This window comes from Oncorhynchus masou, chromosome 1 (genome assembly GCF_036934945.1).
Source record: "Oncorhynchus masou masou isolate Uvic2021 chromosome 1, UVic_Omas_1.1, whole genome shotgun sequence".
NCBI lineage: Eukaryota > Metazoa > Chordata > Actinopteri > Salmoniformes > Salmonidae > Oncorhynchus > Oncorhynchus masou.
Window position 1 is genome coordinate 57,466,800 of NC_088212.1, and position 23,055 is coordinate 57,489,854.

At 41.8% G+C, this 23,055-nt stretch overlaps 1 protein-coding gene across 1 annotated transcript in view; it reads right to left on the bottom strand.

Moving 5' to 3' along the window:
- LOC135546763 (leucine zipper protein 2-like) overlaps positions 1-19,257 on the bottom strand; it is a 195,853-nt gene extending 176,596 nt beyond the window's left edge. Inside the window, exon 1 of the mRNA XM_064975403.1 lies at positions 19,001-19,257. Within this exon, the coding sequence (XP_064831475.1) occupies positions 19,001-19,062 (62 nt within the window). The 5' untranslated portion in view covers positions 19,063-19,257. The remainder of the gene's footprint in view (positions 1-19,000) is intronic.
- Positions 19,258-23,055: the final 3,798 nt, after the last annotated feature.

Consider the following 23,055-nt stretch of genomic DNA (forward strand, 5'->3'; position numbering starts at 1 on the left):
GCTTTTTGTGCTAATGGGATCTTTTATTTCTGCTCATGAAACATCAGACCAACACTTTACATGTTGCATTTATATTCTTGTTCAGTATACATCACAGAATACTGCAATATATCAAAACCGTTTGACATAGAAACACCGGATTTTCAGTTTTTTTTAATTATATTGTTGATTATGAAATATGAATAATGTAACAAATTGAGATGGTTTAGGAGGAGTTGGACCGCAGAGTGAAGGAAAAGCAGCCAACAAGTGCTCAGCATATGTAGGAACTCCTTCAAGATTGTTGGAAAAGCATTCCAAGTGAAGCTGGTTGAGAGAATGCCAAGAGCGTGCAAAGCTGTCATCAAGGCAAAGGGTGGCTACTTTGCCAAATAAAATATATTTTGATTTGTTTGACCCTTTTTGGTTACTACATGATTCCATGTGTTGTTTCATAGTTTTGATGTCTTCACTATTATTCTACAATGTAGAAAATACAAAAAAATAAAGAAAAACCCTTAAATGTTCTAAAAAAATTGACCAGTAGTGTAAATGTGCATCTTGCTGAGTGCTGCTTCCATTCCAAACTATTAGGTTGATGAAAAACTGTGGCTGACATGTCTATGTGTGTAATTGCAATAAGAACCATAGTTATGGATCAATTAGACCTTAAAGGGTCTCAGTTTAACGGTAAACATGTCTTCTGCCGTCACCAAGTTTGCTTGGGTGTCGCAATGCATTCGGTGCACTTCTGGTCTCTATTGGTTAAAGTGCTGGTGTTAACACATATCAACAGCCAAAGCCTCCCTTTTAAAAGCATACTATTTTCTTTCACTCTATCTGTCCGGTATGCGTAATTTGCCCTCGGTACACAATGCGGCAAAGTGAACGGAGTTGCTTAAAGGCTTTGTACATAAAAGGCATTTATGTAGAGAGGCAGCTCAACAGATCCCTAAGAGCACATGATCATTACTAATCCGGTTAGGTTAGAAGTAATGTTTTATTATTAGTCCTATCCATTTAGATAATGGGATTCCCTTCACCATGCTACCAGGCTCTATATTCAGAATGCTGTTGTTGTCAGGTCGGCTTGGTAGTTGGATTAATGGAAGTTGTATAACGCGTTACACAACCTTTCAGTCACTTAACGAAATGAACGTTCAGGGGATGGAACACGAAATTCTGATGAACAAGCTATAATGAAAATCCTTTTCAAAGATCCATGAAAGCAATACTCAACTGAACTGTTGATATTAAATAATAGATTTGGGAACGTAATACTATTTATTACCAAATGTTATTATCTTTTATTGAATGTGAATTAATTCTCTCATACTAGGTGATAACTTCCCAAAGCCCTTTTTCTGAAGTTGAATGACTAAAGTTATCAATTAAATATAGTTAGCTTATTGTTCATTTACATATGCAGGATCTGCCATGATGCAAGTCAATAGTGGGTAAAGATTCTCTCACATTCAAGGACAGGAAGGAAACCAGGAAGAACTGGCCAGCTACAGAGTGTGAAGTCAATGCCCATGACAAGTGTCATGGGGGACCCTTTTGTCTGCATGGTGCCTTATAAGGTAGAGAATTGGTCATGTTCACTGGAGACATTTTGACCACATGTGAGACAACCACTGTTGCGTTGCAAAATACCACAGCTCCACACATCAGCGTTTCACAGACTGCTCAGGGTTTTATTTTCTGGCCTTACGTTTATTTTATATCTTGCATTTGAGTAGTTTATGGCCTTAACATATTGTATGGACTTTCATGGTCATGCTGCTCTTCTGTGGGCACGATGGCCTTTCTGAATACCACCCGTTGTCAGAGGAAGGCCCTAAAAATTGTCAAAGACTCCAGCACGGCAAGCGGTACCGGAGCACCAAGTCTAGGTCCAAGAGGCTCCTAAATACCTTCTACCGCCAAGCCATAAGACTCATGAACAGCTAATCAAATGTCTACCCAGACTATTTGCATCCCCCCTCTCTTTTACAATGCTGCTACTCTGTTTATTATCTATTCATAGTCACTTTAACTCTACCTACATGTACATATTACCTAAATTTCCTCGACTAACCGGTGCCCCCGCACATTGACTCTGTACCAGTACCACCTGTATATGGCCTCACTTTTGTCATTTTACTGCTGTGCTTTAATTATTTGTTACTGTTATTTTGATTTGTTTACTTATCTAATCTTTTTTTCCCTTTTTTTTCTTAAAACTGCATTGTTAGTTAAGGGCTTGTAAGTAAGCATTTCACTGTAAGGTCTACCTACACCTGTTGTATTCGTCACATGTGACAAATACAATTTGATAGAAACAGGAGTGGGAGGCCCATACTATTTGTGGGTACTATTTAATGAAGCTGCCAGTTGAGGACTTGAGAGGCGTCTGTTTCTCAAATTGGACACTCTAATGTACTTGTCCTCTTGCTCAGTTGTGCACCAGGGCCTCTCACTCCTCTTTCTATTCTGGTTAGAGACAGTTTGCACTGTTCTGTGACGGGAGTAGTTCACAGCGTTGTACGAGATCTTCAGTTGTTTGGAAATTCCTTGCATGGAATAGCCTTCATTTCTCAGAACAAGAATAGACTGACGAGTTTCAGTAGAAATGTATTTGTTTCTGGGCATTTTGAGCCTGTAATCGAACCCACAAATCCTGATGCTCCAGATTCTCAACTAGTCTAAAGGCCAGTTTTATTGCTTCTTTAATCAGGACAACAATATTCAGCTGTGCTAACATATTTGCAAAAGGGTTTTCTAATGATCAATTAGCCTTTTAAAATTATAAACTTAGCTTAGCTAACACAATGTGTCATTGGAACACAGGAGTGATGGTTGCTGATAATGGGCCTCTGTACGCCTATGTAGATATTCCATTAAAAATCAGCCGTTTACAGCTACAATTGTTATTGTATTTCTGATCAATTTGATGCTATTTTAATGGACAAAAAAATGTGCTTTTCTTTAAAAAATAAGGACATTTCTAAGTGACCCCAAACTTTTGAACGGAAGTGTATGTATGGATATTGGGACGGAACCAGAACAGAACCCAAGTATCCAAAATGTTGCTCTACCTCCACCCTACCGGGGCATTTGTCAAACTTTCAAATCCACACTCCTGTAAGAAAAACGGCTACTTAGCTAACCAGGATACTCAAGCAGATTGTGTGGTGACTCGATAGACAAACATTTAAGAACAAGCACTGTTAAACCAACTCCATCCACTTAAAGTGATTGCTTTCAGGATTTAGGGTGATCTAGTTCTTCGATGATCTAGTTCTTTACTTGTCATTCTACCCGGTAACCTCAACAGTCTCCGATTCCAACAACATTTATTCATAAAAAGCATCCATATTCATAATGTGCCCCCTATTATAAAGATTATAAGATTATAAACACATTAGAAAGCTTCGCTAATCCTCTGTGTCAAATCAGAACATTCGACTAGGCTACCTCCCGAAGATGTTTTATAGGAAGCTGCAGAATCCCAAAGTGCTGTGTCAAGAGTTAACATGGACTACTTTCCTGGGTAAGCCCTATTTTTTATTCCTGATATTGTTGTTGAGGACCCGTCCTACGTTCCTTTGTTTGCTGAACTGTGGAGGCCTAGCTGAGCTAACAACAATTCTGTCACAATTGTAAAAATGTTTTAGTGTTTGTATCAGTGCATTCAATCTTCAGAATCACTGCAAATTAAACAGCTAATCATTTGAGAATGTGATCCTCTCTCTCTCTCTGTGTGTGTGTGTGTGTGTGTGTGTGTGTGTGTGTGTGTGTGTGTGTGTGTGTGTGCACGCCCCACAGCTCCACAGAGCCTGCAGCCTGCATTGCTCTCTCTACACATAGCACCACTGCAGGTCTGGCAGAGTAGGGAGCCTCTATGCTCCCTGGGAAACAGTGCTTGCATGCCAAATTGACATTCACTGGAGTATGCTCCCTCCTGTCATTTTGTCAACACCGTCACTGTGTGGAGCGCGGCCAAGCAAGCCTTCTGACAGACAGGCAAATGGGAGGAGGTGGACCTCAGCAACATAACACCCTCTCACCACCCCTCAGCCCAGTGGCAGGGTTCAGTGCACACGCACACAAACACCCGAGCATGCGTGTCCACACATGGCTTTCTTGCCCGCCAACATCCAACTCTTTTCTTGGACACATCACAAATGATCTCTAAAGTACTATTACCAAGCTATGATTCACCTCAATGACCCCCCATTAGTCCAGATGTAGGTAAACTTGCATGTAGAATTCAAGGATGCCACAAATGTGTGGCAAATACCAATGGCCTCTGTTTTTTTTACCCCCTTCTGTGGCATTCCCAGGAGTACATAGCTTGAACCTATTCAGTTTGCCTAAATGAAGATTGTACAATCGATAAGGTGTTCGAAAGGTCACCATGACAATGTTGTTGTGTAGGAAGTAGAATCTTGAGGCTGGGCCTTGCATAATCAAGAAACATTGCTGCCTCTTCACCATTCCATTAATCCAATACTCAATTTGCAGGGAATATAATAGGCATGGTATCTGAAGCGCCAGCATATTGCTGAATTCTCCGCCGGGCATGAAGGCACATTGAAATAAAGATAAAAAAAACATGGCCACCGCCAAAGATAAACTACCTCCACAGCCTCATTGAATGGTTTATCCATTTCATTTGTGCAGGTATCCCATGCAAAACACTCCCTCTCCAAACACACAGGAGGATACACTTATCAGGAGTCAGGTGTCATGGCAAAACACCGGCAAAACACGGGAGATAGGGACTCAAATGGAACCCGCACTTGTCAGCCAAGATGGATCCCAGACACCAAATAAGCTTCGGGAGGAGAGATTAGATAAAAATAACAGAATCCATCCAAACGTTGGCAGAGGTGTGCAGGTGGCTGATAAAGGATTCAAATGTATGTAGCTCTACCTGAGGAAAAGAGCAAATATAATGTTGCCTGAAAATGAATGCAGGGCACTGGCAGCGTGTATGCTCAGTGGAGGAGAGAGCGAGAGAGAGGAGCGAGAGAGAGAAGAGAGAGAGAGAGAGAGAATAGCGAGGGGTTAATAAAAGGCAGGAAATGAAAAAGGAGCTGTCTGTTGTGACTAAATGTGACCCATAAAATCTATTCTGTTATTTGAGTTTTTGCTCTAGCATGGAGTGAGACAGTTTTTGTTTGTCCTTAAACATTAACAATACATCTCCCACTGAGCTTGCCACCTGCCTTTGTTCCCAGACATAGATCTCATGATACGTCCCCCCTAGTGGTACCAAATCCATCTGGGGTGTGGTCTGGGTGGGAAACAACTGTTATTTCCCCCCCGCCATTCAGAGGCGAATAGTCAGAATCAGAGATACGTAGCTGGCGAAAATAAATGAATAAATAAAGGATGAAGGGGGGAAAAACGACACTATAAAAACACTCTGCTTTAATTCTAAACTGTATTATTTATGATTCCGCTCTTTTGTTCATGCCCAGACCCATCTCTCTCCACACACTCTGATCTCTCTAATCATTTGTGAGTAATGCCTCTGAGCACTTTGGTTTGCCCATAGGGTACCAATCATGGGCCATTAGAAAGCCAAAAGACAAAAAGGGAGAATAAATAGATGCAGAACCCAGGGAGTGGGAGACAAGATCATCCTTCAGATAAGTCAGATATGATACTGTAGGATGCTGCCGACCTGTCATGATTATAGGGTAGATAAAAACCAGTGGAGTAGTGATTACTGAAATATCCATCTTTGTATGTTGTATGATATTTGATCGGGACCATCGTGTAACCTGTGGGCTATATTCCCAAATGTGTAACATTCCAATAATGATAAGAATAGTAATTATAGGGGTGGCATAGAGTTGATCAGACCATGTCATGCATTACATTGGGATTCCATCTCTCGTCATTTCTCTGCCGTTTCTGCATATTGACGCTTGACACATCTACTCAGATCCTTGAGGTCTACAAACTCCAAACGTTTAAAACAAATTTTAGGCGGTGCTCCTTTGAATTGACTATCTTTTTCAGCTACTGCCAACTCGAAATATTTTACTTAATAAAGCAGTTTTTCTATTTAATATATAAACATATTCAAAACACACAGTCTCCATAACACAGCTTTGCCCTTCAGGATTCGACACACTGGAATGACATTAAGCGTCACGCCGAACGTCAGAATGTGCATTCACCCTCGCGGGGCCTCGGGAGTGGCACTGATGGGTTGATTGATGTTTGACTAAAAACAACCAACGACTTGCCTGTGTAGCCACTCGCCCCTGTGGTCTTTGTACGCTGCCATGAGACCTGAGCGATCGGAGCGACGTACTCCAACAGACAAAGACATGTAACAGTGTCTTGAAGGAGTCAAGGCTGTCTGAATTCTCCCGCCGTGCAAGCACAAAGGGGTGGGAGTCGTTCTTTCAAAGTCACCTGCTCGTCAAATATGACGTGGTTATACTTGTAAATATATGATCTTCTATCTTGACAGCTAAAACGATGAAACAGACTGTCTTAACCTTCACTACACATTTTAAGGGTATATTGAAGTAATTGCACATGAGAGGGCCTGTTATACGACTGCTTTTGCCTGGCTGTGCTGCGGTCGAAGATACGAGGCGATAGCCGAGTAATGTAGGATTGGTAAAACGTTTTCAGTGTAAACTTAAACAACTAATATAAATGTATGCAGAAATGATAATGGAGCTATATCTTTTTTAATAAGATCATCTTTGAGAACTAACAATAACCAAATTAAAAACTAGACAGTCTGGCATTGATTTTGTAATAATGTTTGAGTCACTCAGATAGCATAAAAACATGTCAAAAGCCATGGCATAATATATATAATTGCAGGAAATTAACTTTAAAAATTCATTTTTGGTTGCAGTACCATGGCAAAATGTGTAGAATTGCAGGAACTTTGCTTAAAAACTGTAAAATGTTGTGTCTGTCCCATGGCAAAATGTGGAGATTTGCCAGAAATTGGCTTTAAACCAGTAAAAAAGTCCCGTGTGGCTCAGTTGGTAGAGCATCGTGCTTGCAACACCAGGGTTGTGGGATCGATTCCCATTGGGGACCAGTGCGGAAATGTATACACTTACTACTTTAAGTCGCTCTGGATAAGAACATCTACTAAAAAAATCTAAAAAATAAGCAAATGTGAAGAAAAAACAATGAAGCATTCCCCGACAAACCTGGCCACGGTTAACGTATCTAACTTTTACCATAGCCACGCCATTGTTATGAACGTTCTAAAGAAAAATACTATTTGCCAGTCCCACTCGACATATGTCACAACTTTCCTTCCCTGGCAATAGATAACAGTAGAACTCCAGCCAACATGTTTCAAATGAATCATTCCCCTCTTTTGCGTAGCTTTGTTTTGCCAGGATTTCATTTGAAGCACAGCTTGACATTAGCAATATTCTCCTTGAGCAGGGCTCTTTAACATTACATTTTGAATGCACCATTCACTAACTTTGTAGAATAGCTCCCTGCATATTCTTTTCTCCCTTTTTGCCTGCTTGCTTCCATCTCTCCCAATAGAAAATCCTCTGACTTATTTATTTATTTGACCCTTAAAATCCCATTACTATGTTATTACACTCAGCAGCAGCATGGAGAGGACAATCCTGCTCTATAATGTGTATTGATCTTTGTTTATACCTTCAGCAATAAAGCCTGCTTGGCACGTCTGTATAGTTCACATTCATTCCTCAACATCGAGCTCACAAGAAAACATCATTAAGGATATCTTAGACACAAAAGCAGATGCAGATAACATTTGACGGGAAAACTTCTCGTTTCCCGGGAACTAGGTGAAGACCAAAGGAGTTATTCACTGTAACTTTATTTGAGTAACAAAGAAGCAGTCATATCAAATGTCTTGCAAGAAGACAAACAAACTTGGTGTGTTACTTCACGTATGGCCTTGAATACCAAATGACAGTATCATGGTGTCCTCTAATTAATTTCTCATTGGACGGGAGCTACCAAAGGTTCTATTTATTGTGGCCCACTTCATTACTGTCATGTGGCCAATGTGGTTGCCATGGCACACCAATTACCCTGTGTCTTTGAATTTCAATTATCATTCACATCTTGCCTCACACTATAAGGACATTACCGTCTTACACAAATGTCATTTTTCTCATCTCGGGGCTTGAGACCTACCCTGCCTCTGCATTTAAGAAATCATATGATGACAAGAAAAAAAATCAGGCCGGCCGTCTCGAGCTGTGTCATTGGGATTAAAAGCTCATGGGCTTTGTTTACAATGGTAATGATGGAGGCACATTAAAAAATCTAATCATAGAGGCAATCTTCAATCGAATTAACCCTCTACGGCATGCATTATAATAGAACCATGCAAAAAAAGTTTTCCTCATGTAAAATGCCCAAAATTACATTTTTGAGGGGAAAAAAATGTAAGTGTAATTTTGGGATTTTTGCCGTATGGCAATCTCCAACCACTAAAAACATAAGAAATGTGTTTTTCTTATGGAAATGTGCTGTTTGAGTTATAATTGTATTGTTTTTATTCATTCACACTATCTGAAATTGTGTTTTCTTGTAAAAATAAGAAAACACAAATAATATTATCATAAATAATATGATCATTATTATAATGTTATGAATATTAAACATAACTGTTTAATCCACGCATATATAACAACTATTGTTATGATTATGATTTCACTGTAATTTTCCTATGACCAGGCCCATCCCACTTGAAATGCAGTTCAACTATCATCTGCCTATGCCCCCCCTCCCCCAACACACACACACAAACACACACACACACACACACTTCTGTAAAAAGTTATTGTGTTTGTATTTTTTCATTTTTGCCATATTGCAACACCATGCAGTAAAGGGTTAAAAAAAGATCTCCCCATTTAACAACTTATCAATTACAACAGGTGACATCCAACATCGAACAGTTCCCTGCCAAGCTGCAACTTAACGGTAGTCTTTCCTTCAGCGCGTAAACCCTAGTCTATTGACACACCGGTGTCAGGATTTGGCCAGGGTTGTTCCGGGTTTTGGTCACTAGATGCCCCCATTGTGCTTTTTGACCTTATGTTTTTTCCCTTGTTCCCCATTATTATTTGCACCTGTGCCTCGTTTCCCCTGATTGTATTTAAACCCTTAGTTTCCCTCAGTTCTGGGCTCTGTGTTTGTATGTTAGCACCCAGCCCTAGTGTTCTGTGTTTTCTTGTCGATTCCGGTGGATGCGCTTGTGGAATTCTGTTTTTGTTTTGAGTATCTCTTGAGGCTTTTTTGTGCTATTCCTACCACCTTTTGGATTTGCCATTTTTGTATTGAAGGACTTCTCCTTTTTTACTTTATTAAATACACCGTCTTAAGTACTGCTGTGTCTGCCTCATCTTCTGGGTTCTGCTGACTATTCGTGGCTCAGTTGGTTAAGTGACTGTTTCTCACTCCGGAGACCCAGGTTCGTAACCGGGTCCTGACAACCGGTGTGTCAGTCTTAGAAAAGAAAGGTGGAAACCGTTCTACAGAGGATTCTACCTGGAACCAAAAAGGGTTATCCTATGGGGACAACTGAAGAAACCATGTGTAAGTAACATAATAAAAAAATCCCAGTGAAATTCCGTAAATTTAAGCAAACTGTTTTTATTTTTTTTGCATGGGCTGCGTCTCAATCCACCACATCCGCCTATGTCGCCCTTCGAGATCTGCGATGAAAAGTGGCAGAGCTACAACGCTGTTTGTCAGACCAGGAGACATCCCAAAAATCGCTCTTCTCACGTATAGTTCTGTAGCATCTGAATGGCCTATAGAAAGTGGAGACTCTCACGATGGTGCTCTCCCTTTTTCTCTATGACCCCCACAAGTGTCACGGTACTCGTCTAAAGGTAACCCATACAAATGAATGGAAGTATGGAGGTACATTTGTGCCAAATAAAAGGGGTTAAATATGTGAGCTAGATATAGGACAGAAACGTCAAAACCTTATTTCTTATGATACATCTTTGACTCTCTTTTTTGACATTTATTAATGTGTTATTCAATGTATTTATATGGGCTATAGTGAGGCCAAATTGCATATATTATCAAATCATTAGAAATATATTTTTTTCTACCTAAAGAGGTCCTAAAATGCCAAACCAAATAGCAAAATTATCCATGGTATGAGATTAAAACAATTAATTATGTCAACTAAGAACCCCCCCCTCAACGGCTTGGACTCTTAAGAATACATTTTTCACCATGACCAACCACCTGAAAACGTCCACTATTGTTCCAAATTGCTACTGTGCAAAATACATGAGTATTTGAGCAAGATGTCAATCCAACAAACCCGTCTCCCAAATGCTTGTGTTATAAATCAAGCAGAGCATTTAATTAAAATAATGATGAACCCTTCACTCCGTAATCACAGAGACAACTTAAAACTACTTGGCAGTGGAGCCAAAGCTGCTTCCTGATGATAGACAAAGTGACGGCTAGCAAGCACCATCACACTCACATTTACCTTTCAATACCTCAGGTGCTGAACAATAGCGGTCGATGAGACGAGATGATCTCTTTGGTCATTACCCTCGTCCAAGCATGCACAGTCCATCAATGCATATAATTATTATCGTTACCTTCTTGCCGCTGTCAATAGTTCAGTCTAATTCACAGGATGCCCTGCACTTGACCCTCTGGTCTAGTCAATCACTGCTTTTCTTCTCTGTCAAACATTGCTTAGAACTACACAAAAGGGCCAATTAGATCAAGGGCCCAATTTGAACAAAACCCATTCACAAGAGTTAAGGGGAGAAAAACATTTAAAGAAACAAAATAACATTCTTGGGGTTGATTTTTTTACCATGTTGCAAGAAGGGATTGTGTCTTTTAAGTAAAATGTGATTGTTTTATTAAATTACTTAATAGGTACCTATATAATACAATTGATTATCTATAGCACAATTCCAGATAAGTTTGAACTTTGTATGAATAAGTAGAGCTAGCTGGGGGGGGGGGATCAAGGATAGGTTTTGGAAACTCTGCTTTAGAGAGTAAATGCTTGCTGTTAGCCATGAACATGACGTATGGATCACATACAGTGGGAAAACAATTAGTTATGAAATAAGTTGTAAACCAAAGACAAGCAGGCCTAAACATAATATTATAGTCAAACGTTTTTGTTAAATAAGATTTATCTCCGTTATATGATCTCAATAAGTATGACGCATTCCACAAATATGGAGGAATCTGTCATGGTTAGACGGCCATCGAGGGCTTTGGGGATTAATGACGGGCAAATTGGGGTTACTCTCGGGAAAGATTACAATTTTTCAGAGATTACAATTTCTTAGCCACAGGATATACTGTATCTTGGCAAATTAGAAATGTAGTCCATCATTTCAATGGGAAGCTTCTGATACCCATCAGTTGAGTAGCCACCGACTGTCATGTATAGCTGCTAGGTCATTATGCTCTCACTGCAAAAGGACCTGTTCGATTCCCCATCACCTTTCAGCAAGATGACCTACTGGATATTAGCATGTATTATCAGGCGATTACAGCTACTGCCAGGCTCCCATTGTTAATCTCAGTCATAAACCGCGTTCCTCTTTAATGCCCCACACTATCCAACATCAAAGAAATAACTTAAAATGCAATAGGTTTAGTGTTTACAGCCAGATGTGAAGAGACTAAGCAATGCAGGCCCTGTCTTTGTGACATGTACAGTATAATCCAAGGATGTTGGCAGTCTTTAATTGCGGGCCAGTAGCTAAATATTTAATGTTATGGAGGTCCCAATGGACACCGGCATTTACCAGACATGGTTGCCTAGGTAGGAAACATCAAAGTTAGTGTCAATAATTAGAACTTTTGTGTAAATACCATAAAAGAGACTTTGCAAAGCCATGAATGGCGAATAGGCTAGACTGCATTGTAGTGAGTAGTGAGCAGCCACAGGCGCTTATGCGTGCATATACACTCACGCACACACACAAATACACACACACTCACACACTCAGGAACAGTTACAGTACTCTCAGCCAAATCAGATGCAATGAGGAAGTGTGGCAAAAGTGGGTTGAATTTCCCCTAATCAATTCTATACAGTTACTTTCTCCCTGGTCAACTATGTGCCAATTTTGACATCAACCAACAACTCAGCTCCATAAAATCGTTGAGATATCCAAAGTACTCTCAAATAATTCTATCTAGAAAAAAATATTATGTTATAGGTGTTTGGTCCCCAGAATCTTAAAGCTACATTCTGGGAGGGAAGCATCGGAAGCCTTTAGGATTTTCAGTGGTCATTTCAATTCTTGATACCAATTCATTGTAATTAGAACTTGTTTTTTTCTAAAAACAAGTGTGTAAAGCCTCAAAATATGGTTAAACCTATTTATTGGGTGTCATGGACTGTCAGTTCTTCCATCAAGACCACTGCCTGTGAAATTGAGAGGGGTTACATTTCCCTAGCCCCATCCCTCAGCTGTATAACAAAACAACTGGTGGGGTGGCCGCTTTGTTGTTTTTAAATCTGAGAAAGTGAACTCAGCAAAAAAAGAAATGTCCTCTCAGTGTCAACTGCGTTTATTTTCAGCAAACTTAACATGTGTAAATATTTGTATGAACATAACAAGATTCAACGACTGAGACATAAACTGAACAAGTTCGACAGACTAACAGAAATTGAATAATGTGTCCCTGAACAAAGGGGGGCTCAAAATCAAAAGTCACAGTCAGTATCTGGTGTGGCCACCAGCTGTATTAAGTATTGCAGTGCATCTCCTCCTCATGGACTGCACCAGATTTGCCAGTTCTTGCTGTGAGATGTTACCACACTCTTCCACCAAGGCACCTGCAAGTTCCCGGACATTTCTGGGAGGGATTGAGATCCGGGCACACTGACATTCCTGTCAACACTGACATTCCTGTCTGGCAGGAAATCACGCACAGAACGAGCAGTATGGCTGGTGAAATTGTCATGCTGGTGGGTCATGTCAGGATGAACCTGCAGGAAGGGTACCACATGAGGGAGGATGTCTTCCCTGTAACGCACAGCATTGAGATTGCCTGCAATGACAACAAGCTCAGTCCAATGATGCTGTGACACATCGCCCCAGACCATGACGGACCCTCCACCTCTAAATCGCTCCCTCTTCAGAGTACAGGCCTCGGTGTAACGCTCATTCCTTCGACAATAAACGCAAATCCGACTATCAACCCTGGTGAGACAATCCGCGACTCGTCAGTTAAGAGCAATTTTTGCCAGTCCTGTCTGGTCCAGCAACGGTGGGTCTGTGCCCATAGGCGACGTTGTTGCCGGTGATGTCTGGTGAGGACCTGCCTTACAACAGGCTTACAAGCCCTCAGTCCAGCCTCTCTCAGCCTATTACGGACAGTCTGAGCACTGATGGAGGGATTGTGCGTTCCTGGTGTAACTCGGTCAGTTGTTGTTGCCATCCTGTACCTGTCCCGCAGGTGTGATGTTCGGATGTAACGATCTTGTGCAGGTGTTATTACAGGTGGTCTGCCACTGCGAGAACAATCAGCTGTCTGTCCTGTCTCCCTGTAGCACTGTCTTAGGCGTCTCACAGTACGGACATTGCAATTTATTGCCCTGGCCACATCTGCAGTCCTCATGCTTCCTTGCAGCATGCCTAAGGCACGTTCACGCAGATGAGCAGGGACCCTGGGCATCTTTCTTTTGGTGTTTTTCAGAGTCAGTAGAAAGGCCTTTAGTGTCCTATGTTTTCATAACTGTGACCTTAATTGCCTACCATCTGTAAGCTGTTAGTGTCTTAACAACCGTTCCACAGGTGCATGTTCATTATTATTTTATGGTTCAGTGAACAAGCATGGGAAACAGTGTCTAAACCCTTTACAATTAAGATATGTGAAGTTATTTGGATTTTTACGAATTATCTTTGAAATACAGGGTCCTGAAAAAGGAACGTTTCTTTTTTTGCTAAGTTTAGCATTAAAAATAAGAAGCTCCAAATGTATCAAGACCTACTCTTCATAATTATCCAACACACATTGTGGGCCACTTGGACCAGGTTTGGGGCTAAAGACTAAACACATTGTGTATGTTACTGACACACATACAAACTGTAGTCCTGATCAGGATGTTATTAACCCTATGGTGTCCATATTAGGATAGCCTCAATCTCAGCAGGACACTACTGTAAGTGGGGAACACTTGTATGAACCACAGCCTCTCAAGCAGCAGTAATGTACTGCTTGGTAAAAGAAGCAATTAGAGGTCAGTAAAGCTGATAAGCAACTGGTCTGGATGTATTTGATCATAAGAAAACCGCTAGTGTTGTTTGTTTGTGGGGAGGTTTAGCAATAAGAACCTTCATGAAAACATATTTACGGTTTTTGCGTTTGTTTACTCTATAATAGAATGCTACAATATAATACTTCATGCACACATCAATGTACTTCAATTCATTTCGTAAACCAAAAAGTCAACATGACACCTTTCATGTCAATTAGCAACCAGAATATAATTTCTCTGGTACCATTACTCGGCATATTGAGATCAGTTTATTCAGAGGTTGTGTCCACATTTGACACTTACCTTTGACTTCTGCTTTCAGAATATGAAGATAGCATTGAAAAGACTGGTCTAGACTCACAAAAGTCGCTATGTGGTCTGATTGTGTTCAGATCTGGCTGGCCACTTCAGGAGGTGGTCTGGGAAGCATTGTTTTGCAGAGTTCTCCTCAGTCTGGACGCAATCAGGCTCCCGAAAGCGCATTCAGTGGCTGACATCATCAACACTCCTACCACAAGTCTCCAGAAAACATGTGTTTTGGGACCGAGAGGTGTCTTTTCATTATACCATTTGGAGGAAATACATTCCTAGAGTGTGAGGAACATGCTGACTGGCCTCAAATATTTACCAAAACTATTATGCTAACCCGTTTGTAATCCCTTTAGCGTTGCTTGCTAGCTGGCTGGCTTGCTACAGAGGTTAGCTGGCTAGTTGGCTACAGTAGTTAGCTGGTGCCATCAGTTGTTATTGTGTTATTATTGTTGTGCACCTATTCCACCATTTGTAGAATGCATACTGTAAACGGAATATAGCGTGGGAAAAGGGAATTCGGACGCACAAAGTAGGTGTAGATAGATGGGTTTAGAATTCCATGATCAGAACTCTATGATCAAAATATTAAAGCTGCATGAACTGTCAAGTCTAGACACGGCCAGATTTGTCTAGTAGTGATACCTGCTTAGGGACCACTGAATTAGTCTAGGTCAGAGCCATATACAGAAATGGACTGGCCATAGGGGAGTTCTGGCAAATCCCAGATGGGCAGAGTGTGCCTGTCAAAATTGGGGCTTTTGTGCAAAATGGTCATTATTTGGCCAATTATGGAGGACTCTCAAGGGAAGTAAAGGGCATGGTGTCAGGGCAGTATATAGACACAGTTGAATTCGGGAAGTTTACCTACACCTTAGGTTGGAGTCATTAAAACTAGTTTTTCAACCACTCCACAAATGTCTTGTTAACAAACTATAGTTTCGGGAAGTCGATTAGGACATCTACTTTGTGCATGACACAAATAACTTTTCTAACAATTGTTTACAGACAGATTATTTCACTTATATTTCACTGTATCACAATTCCAGTGGGTCAGATGTTTACATAAACTAAATTGACTGTGCCTTTCAACAGCTTGCAAAATTCCAGAAAATTATGTCATGGCTTTAGAAGCTTCTGATAGGCTAATTGACATAATTTCACTCAATTGGAGGTGTAACTGTGGATGTATTTCAATGCCCACTTTCAAACTCAGTGCCTCTTTTCTTGAGATCATGGGAAAATCAAAAGAAATCAGCCAAGACCTCAGAAAAAAATGTGTAGACCTTCACAAGTCTGGTTCATCCTGGTTCCAAATGGCTAAAGGTACCACGTTCATCTGTATAAACAATAGTACGCAAGTATAAACACCATGGGACAACGCAGCCGTCATACCGCTCAAGGAAGGAGACGCGTTCTGTCTCCTAGAGATGAACGTACTTTGGGGTGAAAAGTACAAAAAAATCCCAGAACAATAGCAAAGGACCTTGTGAAAATGCTGGAGGAATCAGGTACAAAAGTATCTATATCCACAGTAAAACGAGTCCTATATCGACATAACCTGACAGGCCGCTCAGCAAGGAAGACACCACTGCTCCAAAACCGCCATAAAAAAGCAAGACTGCGGTTTGCAACTGCACATGGGGACTCTGGTCTGGTGAAACAAAAATAGGACCGTAACTGGCCATAACAAAGAACACCATCCCGACCCTGAAGCACAGGGGTGGCAGCATCGTGAGGATGGAAAATTATGTGGCTATATTGAAGCAACATCTCAAGACATCAGTCAGGAAGTTAAAGCTTGGTCGCAAATGGGTCTTCCAAATGGACAATGGCCCCAAGCATACTTCCAAAGTTGTGGCAAAATGGCTTAAGGACAACAAAATCAAGGTATTGGAGTGGCCATCACAAAGCCCTGACCTCAATCCCATAGAACATTTGTGGGCATAACTGAAAAAGCATGTGCAAGCAAGGAGGCCTACAAACCTGACTCAGTTACACGAGTTCTGTCAGGTGGAATGGGCCAAAATTCACCCAACTTATTGTGAGAAGCTTGTGGAAGGCTACCCGTAACGTTTGACCCAGGTTAAACAATTTAAAGGCAATGCTACCAAATACTAATTGAGTGTATGTAAACTTCTGACCCACTGGGAATGTGATGAAAGAAATAAAATCTGAAACAAGTCATTATCTCTACTATTATTCTGACATTTCACATTCTTAAAATAAAGTGGTGATCCTAACTGACCTAAGACAGGGTATTTTTACTAGGATTAAATGTCAGGAACTGTGAAAAAATGGAGTTTAAATGTATTTGGCTAAGGTGTATTTAAACTTCAGACTTCAACAGTATATCTTTATAAATATCTTTATAAGCTTAACACATCCATTGAGCCTCTGACACATTAATGCCACTTGTTACATATAAGTTATTAGCTAAATATGTCAATCAAGCAGCCAGTCAGTCAGTCACTTAATCATGACTTCAAGTGTCTCATTGGGGTCATTTACACATTTACACTATATATCATTATATATACAAAAGTATGTGGACACCCCTTCAAATTAGTGGATTCAGCTATTTCAGCTACACCCGTTTTTGACAGGGGTCGAGCAGGGATCGAGCACACAGCCATGCGATCTCCATAGACAAACATTTGCAGTAGAATGGCCTTACTGAAGAGCTTAGTGACTTTCAACGTGGCGCTGTCATAGGAGACTCTTGAATAATGGTCTGTCATAGGAGACTCTTGAATAATGGAATAATGGTCTGGGGCTGTTTTTCACGGTTCGGGCTAGGCCCCTTAGTTCAAGTGAAGGGAAATCTTAACGCTACATTATACAATTATATTATAGACAATTCTGTGCTTCCAGGGAACACCTTTCCTGTTTCAGAATGACTATTTTAAAAAAATATGTATTTAACCTTTATTTAACTAGGCAAATCAGTGCCCCCATGCACAAAGCGAGGTCCATACAGAAATTGTTTGTCGAGATCAGAGTGGAAGAAACATGACTGGTCTGCACAGATTCCTGACCTCAACCCCACCGATCAACTTTGGGAAGAATTGGAACGCCGACTGTGAGCCAGGCCTAATCGCCCAACATCAGCGCCCGACCTCACTAATGCTCTTGTGGCTGAACAGAAGCAAGTCCCCGCAGCAATGTTTCAACATCTAGTGGAAAGCCTTCCCATAAGAGTGGAGGGACCAACTCCATATTAATGCCCATGATTTTGGAATGAGATATTCGAAGTACAGGTGTCCACATACTTTTGATCATGTAGTGTATCTCATTCAACTTCGTGAACTCAATCCAAACTTCAAACATTCATCAACATATTCATAATCCAATATAAACTGTGCTTTCAACGGAATCTCCAGCATCACCAAATTAGCTTATTCAAATATCTCAGGGCTCTGCAAAATGTGCCGATGCATTGATTGTCTATGTGTCTATGTCTCTGTTCCATGCATCTTCTGCCACTACATTCATCACTTGTAGAGAGGTCTACCAACCCAAGCTAAAATTCCATCAGGTCAAAGTAGGCAAAACTGCAATGAGAGGAGTGCAAGTTTTATAATGTGTATCTGTCTTTAAGACATATTTAAGACTCTCTGACAACCTTGGCTTATCTTTCACAAAGACCCCAGTAATGGGAGTAGTGTTCAGGCACTCGTTTGAAAGAGGAATGATTTTATCAATGGTTTAATTAATCATTAAAACCTCCCTCCTCACTGCACGTCGACTCATCTCTCCATTTCTCTCGCCTCTCCTCCTCCTCTATCCCCTCCTCCTCCTACTATTCCCCCCAATGCATTATTCTGCACACACACACACACACACACACACACACACACACACACACACACACACACACACACACACACACACACACACACAGACACAGACACAGACACAGACACAGACACACACACAGACACACACACACACACACACACTCTCTCTCTCTCTCTCTCTCTCTCTCTCTCTCTCTCTCTCTCTCTCTCTCTCTTTCTTTCCCTCTCTCTCTCTCAAGAAATTGCAATATTCTGAGCAGCCCAGTTCCTTCTTTAGTTCCTTCTCTGACTTAACTTGCTCCTTTCCAGCAAGCCGGAGACAAGAACTGCCGCAAATCCCAGTAAGCGATGCATACACAATTCCAAGGCATTTTTAGCCAGTGAATTTCACCACCAAAGACATATCTCTTTCAGTTTAACACAGAGAATAGTTCAACAGATAAAGCTTTATTTTGCCTTCAGTCGACTGCCTCAGAACATCATGCTCAGCACAGATGCATCTCCCGCCAGAACCCAGGCTGCCTAACCTATTTCGCAGGACTGGCCGGAGCTAAAGATTAGTATCTTCTATGATTAGCCATTCTGCATTCACCATCCCCCTTTCTTTCAGAATCATTGAAGGTGAAGTAAGAATAATAGACCATTCATATTTTAGACTTACCTAGTGTTGAGGCTCAAAGCTGGACAAAGAAGCAGGAGGCATATAGCTCGGATTAATTTCATAGCTTTGTCTTGCACTCGCACTCCGATTCGCTCTCTCCCTCTCGATTGCTTTCTTTTTCCCTTTCTCTCTCTCTCTCTCTCGCTTGCTCACTCACTGGCTCGATCGCTTGCCTGCGCGCACTCACTCAGGCACGCACACACGCACACGACGCACACGCACACACACACAGAGAGAGAGAGAGAAAAGCAGACAGATGCAACCCAGTGGCTCTAACAGAGCAAGGGAGGATCTCTGGCTTTAAATAACACAGTGACACAGACAGACTTATTAATGAGGAAATGAATGGGGATGGGGGGGGGGATACTGGCAGATTCAGACTGAAGAGATGAGAGCAGCTCCCACTGAGCATAGCAGGGGCGTAGGCATGGGTGGGCCTCGGTGGACGCTGGCCCACCCACTAGGGAGCCAGTCCCTGCCAGGCCCACCCAATTAGATTTAGCAAAAACAAAACAAAAATACTCCTCAGTATTTCTGGCTACACCGACTTCAGTTCAATGTCTATTTTTGATTTACATTTGGCTGAGTTCACTATAGGGGAATTCAACGTGAATTCAACAAATAAATAGCCCCATGACTTTGGATTTAGTTTTAAAGTTGGTAGAAAAAATTATGGAATTCTCTTACGTTGAGGACTTTTTGCAAATCCAGTCAGTTTCCCACGTTGATTCAACGTCATCACATTTTTTTTTTGTTGTTACGTGGAAACAACATTGATTCAACCAGTTTTTGCCCAGTGGGCTGCCACTGGTGACGAGAGCTGAGAGGCATTCTTCCTCATTGTGGCTTGAAGAATCCCTGGCAAATGCAGCTCCCCCGCCTTTCACTCAGCACCTATTATTGCCTGCACTCTAAGGGACTACAGGAGCAATTATGCGAGGATGGGAGCAACGGGGTCACCAGCATAACAAACACAGTGGGATGTATTCTATTTATTCAGCATGCTGAATATTACACCTGTAAATGCTACAAACAAATGGTCTAGAGTTTAAGTGTCTTTTTGATAGAAAGGGGGGATGGAAATATCAAGTGATAAATGTATCATTCCTTCAACCCTGTTTCACACCATCCTTTCTTCAGACTTTTTGGGTGTCTGTTTGACCTCATCAAATATTTAGTGAGATGGGTGCTCTTCAACATGATGTAGAGGATTTTGTGCATGTTTTAAATTAGGCATAGAGCGGTGTGAAATACGGGCAGAATATTCAACATGACAACACAAAAGGGTGGAGGTCATACGCCATAGGCATGATAAATGATTTCCATTAAGGATTTAAAAGAGTTTGGAGTCCATTGTGCACGGGGTAGTAACCTACACCTCGTTTTGTAGGACTTCTGCCCATTCATTGGGGTCTAATTAGTCCAAACCCCATGCATGGAAACACACAGTGACCAGTTCTCGATGAGAGCTTTGGACCTCGGCATGCTTTGGTGACCGGAGAGTGACCTAAAAGAGGCACCATAATCCGTCTCAATTATGTAGCTTATCAGCCAGAAAGCTGACGTCCCAATGGTAGTGAGAGTGAACCTGTTTCAGGCATTATTATGGGAAAATTAATGCAATGCCCAAGAGTTAATTGTATGTTATTTATAATTACTTCATTACTGTCATTGTAAATGTCACACCCTGATGTGTATCGCCTGTCTTTGTGCTTGTCTCTACCCCCCACCAGGTGTCTCCCATCTCCCCTCATTATCCCCTGTGTATTTATACACGTGTTCTCTGTTGGTCTGTTGCCAGTTCGTTTTGTTAGTCAAGCCTACCAGTGTTTTCCCCGTTGCTCCTGTCTTTTCTATAGTTCCCATTTTCTAGTATTCCTGGTTTTGACCATTCTGCCTGCCCTGATCCATGCTTGTGTTTCTAGCTCCAACAGTGCAGTAATATCTAACAAGTAATATCTAACCATACACACAATCTAAAGTAAAGGAATGGAATTAAGAATATATAATATCTGGATGAGCAATGTCAGAGCGGCATAGACTATGATGCAGCAGAATAGGATAGAATACAGTATATACTGTACATATGAGATGAGTAATGCAAAATATGTAAACATTATTCATGTGACTAGTGTTCCATTATCAAAGTGGCCAGTGATTTCAAGTATATGTATATAAGGCAGCAGCCTCTAATGTGCTAGGAATTGCTATTTAACAGTCTGATGGCCTTGAGATAGAAGCTGTTTTTCCGTCTCTAGCAGAGACTCCCAGCTTTGATGCACCTGTACTGACCTTGCCTTCTGGATGATAGCGGGGTGAACAGGCAGTGGCTCAGGTGTTTGTTGTCCTTGATGCTCCTTTTGGCCTTCCTGTAACATCGGGTGCTGTAAGTGTCCTGGAGGGCAGGTAGTTTGCCCCCAGTGATGCGTCGGGCAGACTGCACCACCCTCTGGAGAGCCCTGCAGTTGCAGACGGTGCAGTTGCCGTACCAGGCGATGATACAGCCTGACAGGATGCTCTCAATTGTGCATCTGTAAAATGTTGTCAGGGTTTTAGGTGCCGAGCCAAATAGAGTTAAAGTGACTATGCATAGATAATAAACAGAGTAGCAGCATCATAAAGGGGGGGGGGGGCAATGCAAATAGTCTGGGTAGCCATTTGATTAGCTTATGGCTTGGGGGTAGAAGCTGTTAAGAAGTATTTTGGACCTAGACATGGCACTCCAAAACCGCTTGCCGTGCGGTTGCAGAGAGAACAGTCTATGACTAGGGTGGCTGGAGTCTTTGACAAATTTTAGGGCCTTCCTCTGACAACGCCTGGTATAGAGGTCCTGGATTGTAGGAAGCTTGGCCCCAGTGATGTACTGGGCTGTACGCACTACCCTCTGTAGAGCCTTGCGGTTGGAGGCCGAGCAGTTGCCATACCAGGCAGTGATGTTGCTTCTACACCTGCATTGCTTGCTGTTTGGGGTTTTAGGCTGGGTTTCTGTATAGCACTTTGAGATATCAGCTGATGTACGAAGGGCTATATAAATAAATTTGATTTGATTTGATGCAACCAGGATGCACTCACAACTTTTTGAGGATGTGAGGACCCATGCCAAATCCTTTGTCTCCTGAGGGGAATAGACTTTGTCATGCCCTCTTCACAATTGTCTTGGTGTGTTTGGACCATGATAGTCTGATGGTGATGTGGACACCAAGGAACTTGAAGCTCTCAACCTGCTCCACAACCACCTCGTCGATGCGAATCTCGGTCTTCCTTTTCCTGTAATCCACAATCATCTCCTTTGTCTTGATCATGTTGAGGGAGAGGTTTTTGTCGTGGCACCACACGGCCAGGTCTCTGACCTCCTCCCTATAGGCTGTCTCATCGTTGTCGCTGATCGGCAATTTAAAAAAATATTTTTTATTTTAATTTTTTGTGTGAATTTTAGCCCTTTTCTTCTCCCCAATTCCGTGGTATCCAATTGTTTTTTAGTAGCTACTATCTTGTCTCATCGCTACAACTCCCGTACGGGCTCGGGAGAGACGAAGGTTGAAAGTCATGCGTCCTCCGATACACAACCCAACCAAGCCGCACTGCTTCTTAACAAAGCGCCATCCAACCCGAAAGCCAGCCGCACCAATGTGTCGGAGGAAACACCGTGCACCTGGCAACCTTGGTTAGCACGCACTGCGCCCGGCCCACCACAGGAGTCGCTGGTGCGAGATGAGACAAGGATTTCCCTTTAGGCCAAACCCGGTCGCGGCCGGTTACGACAGAGTCTCTGGTGGCGCAGCTGGCGCTGCAGTACAGCGGCCTTAACCACTGCACCACCCGGGAGACCCATCATTGGCAAATTTAATGACGGTGTTGGAATCTTGCCAGGCCATGCAGTCATGAGTGAATAGGTAGTACAGGAGGGGACGTGAGTCCTACGGGTCGGCAATCATTTAGGAAGATGACCTTAGTGTTCTTGGGAACAGAGACTATGGTGGTCTGCTTAAAACATGTTGGTATTACAGACTCAGTATAAGGTTGAAAATGTCGGTGAAGAAACTTGCAAGTTGATC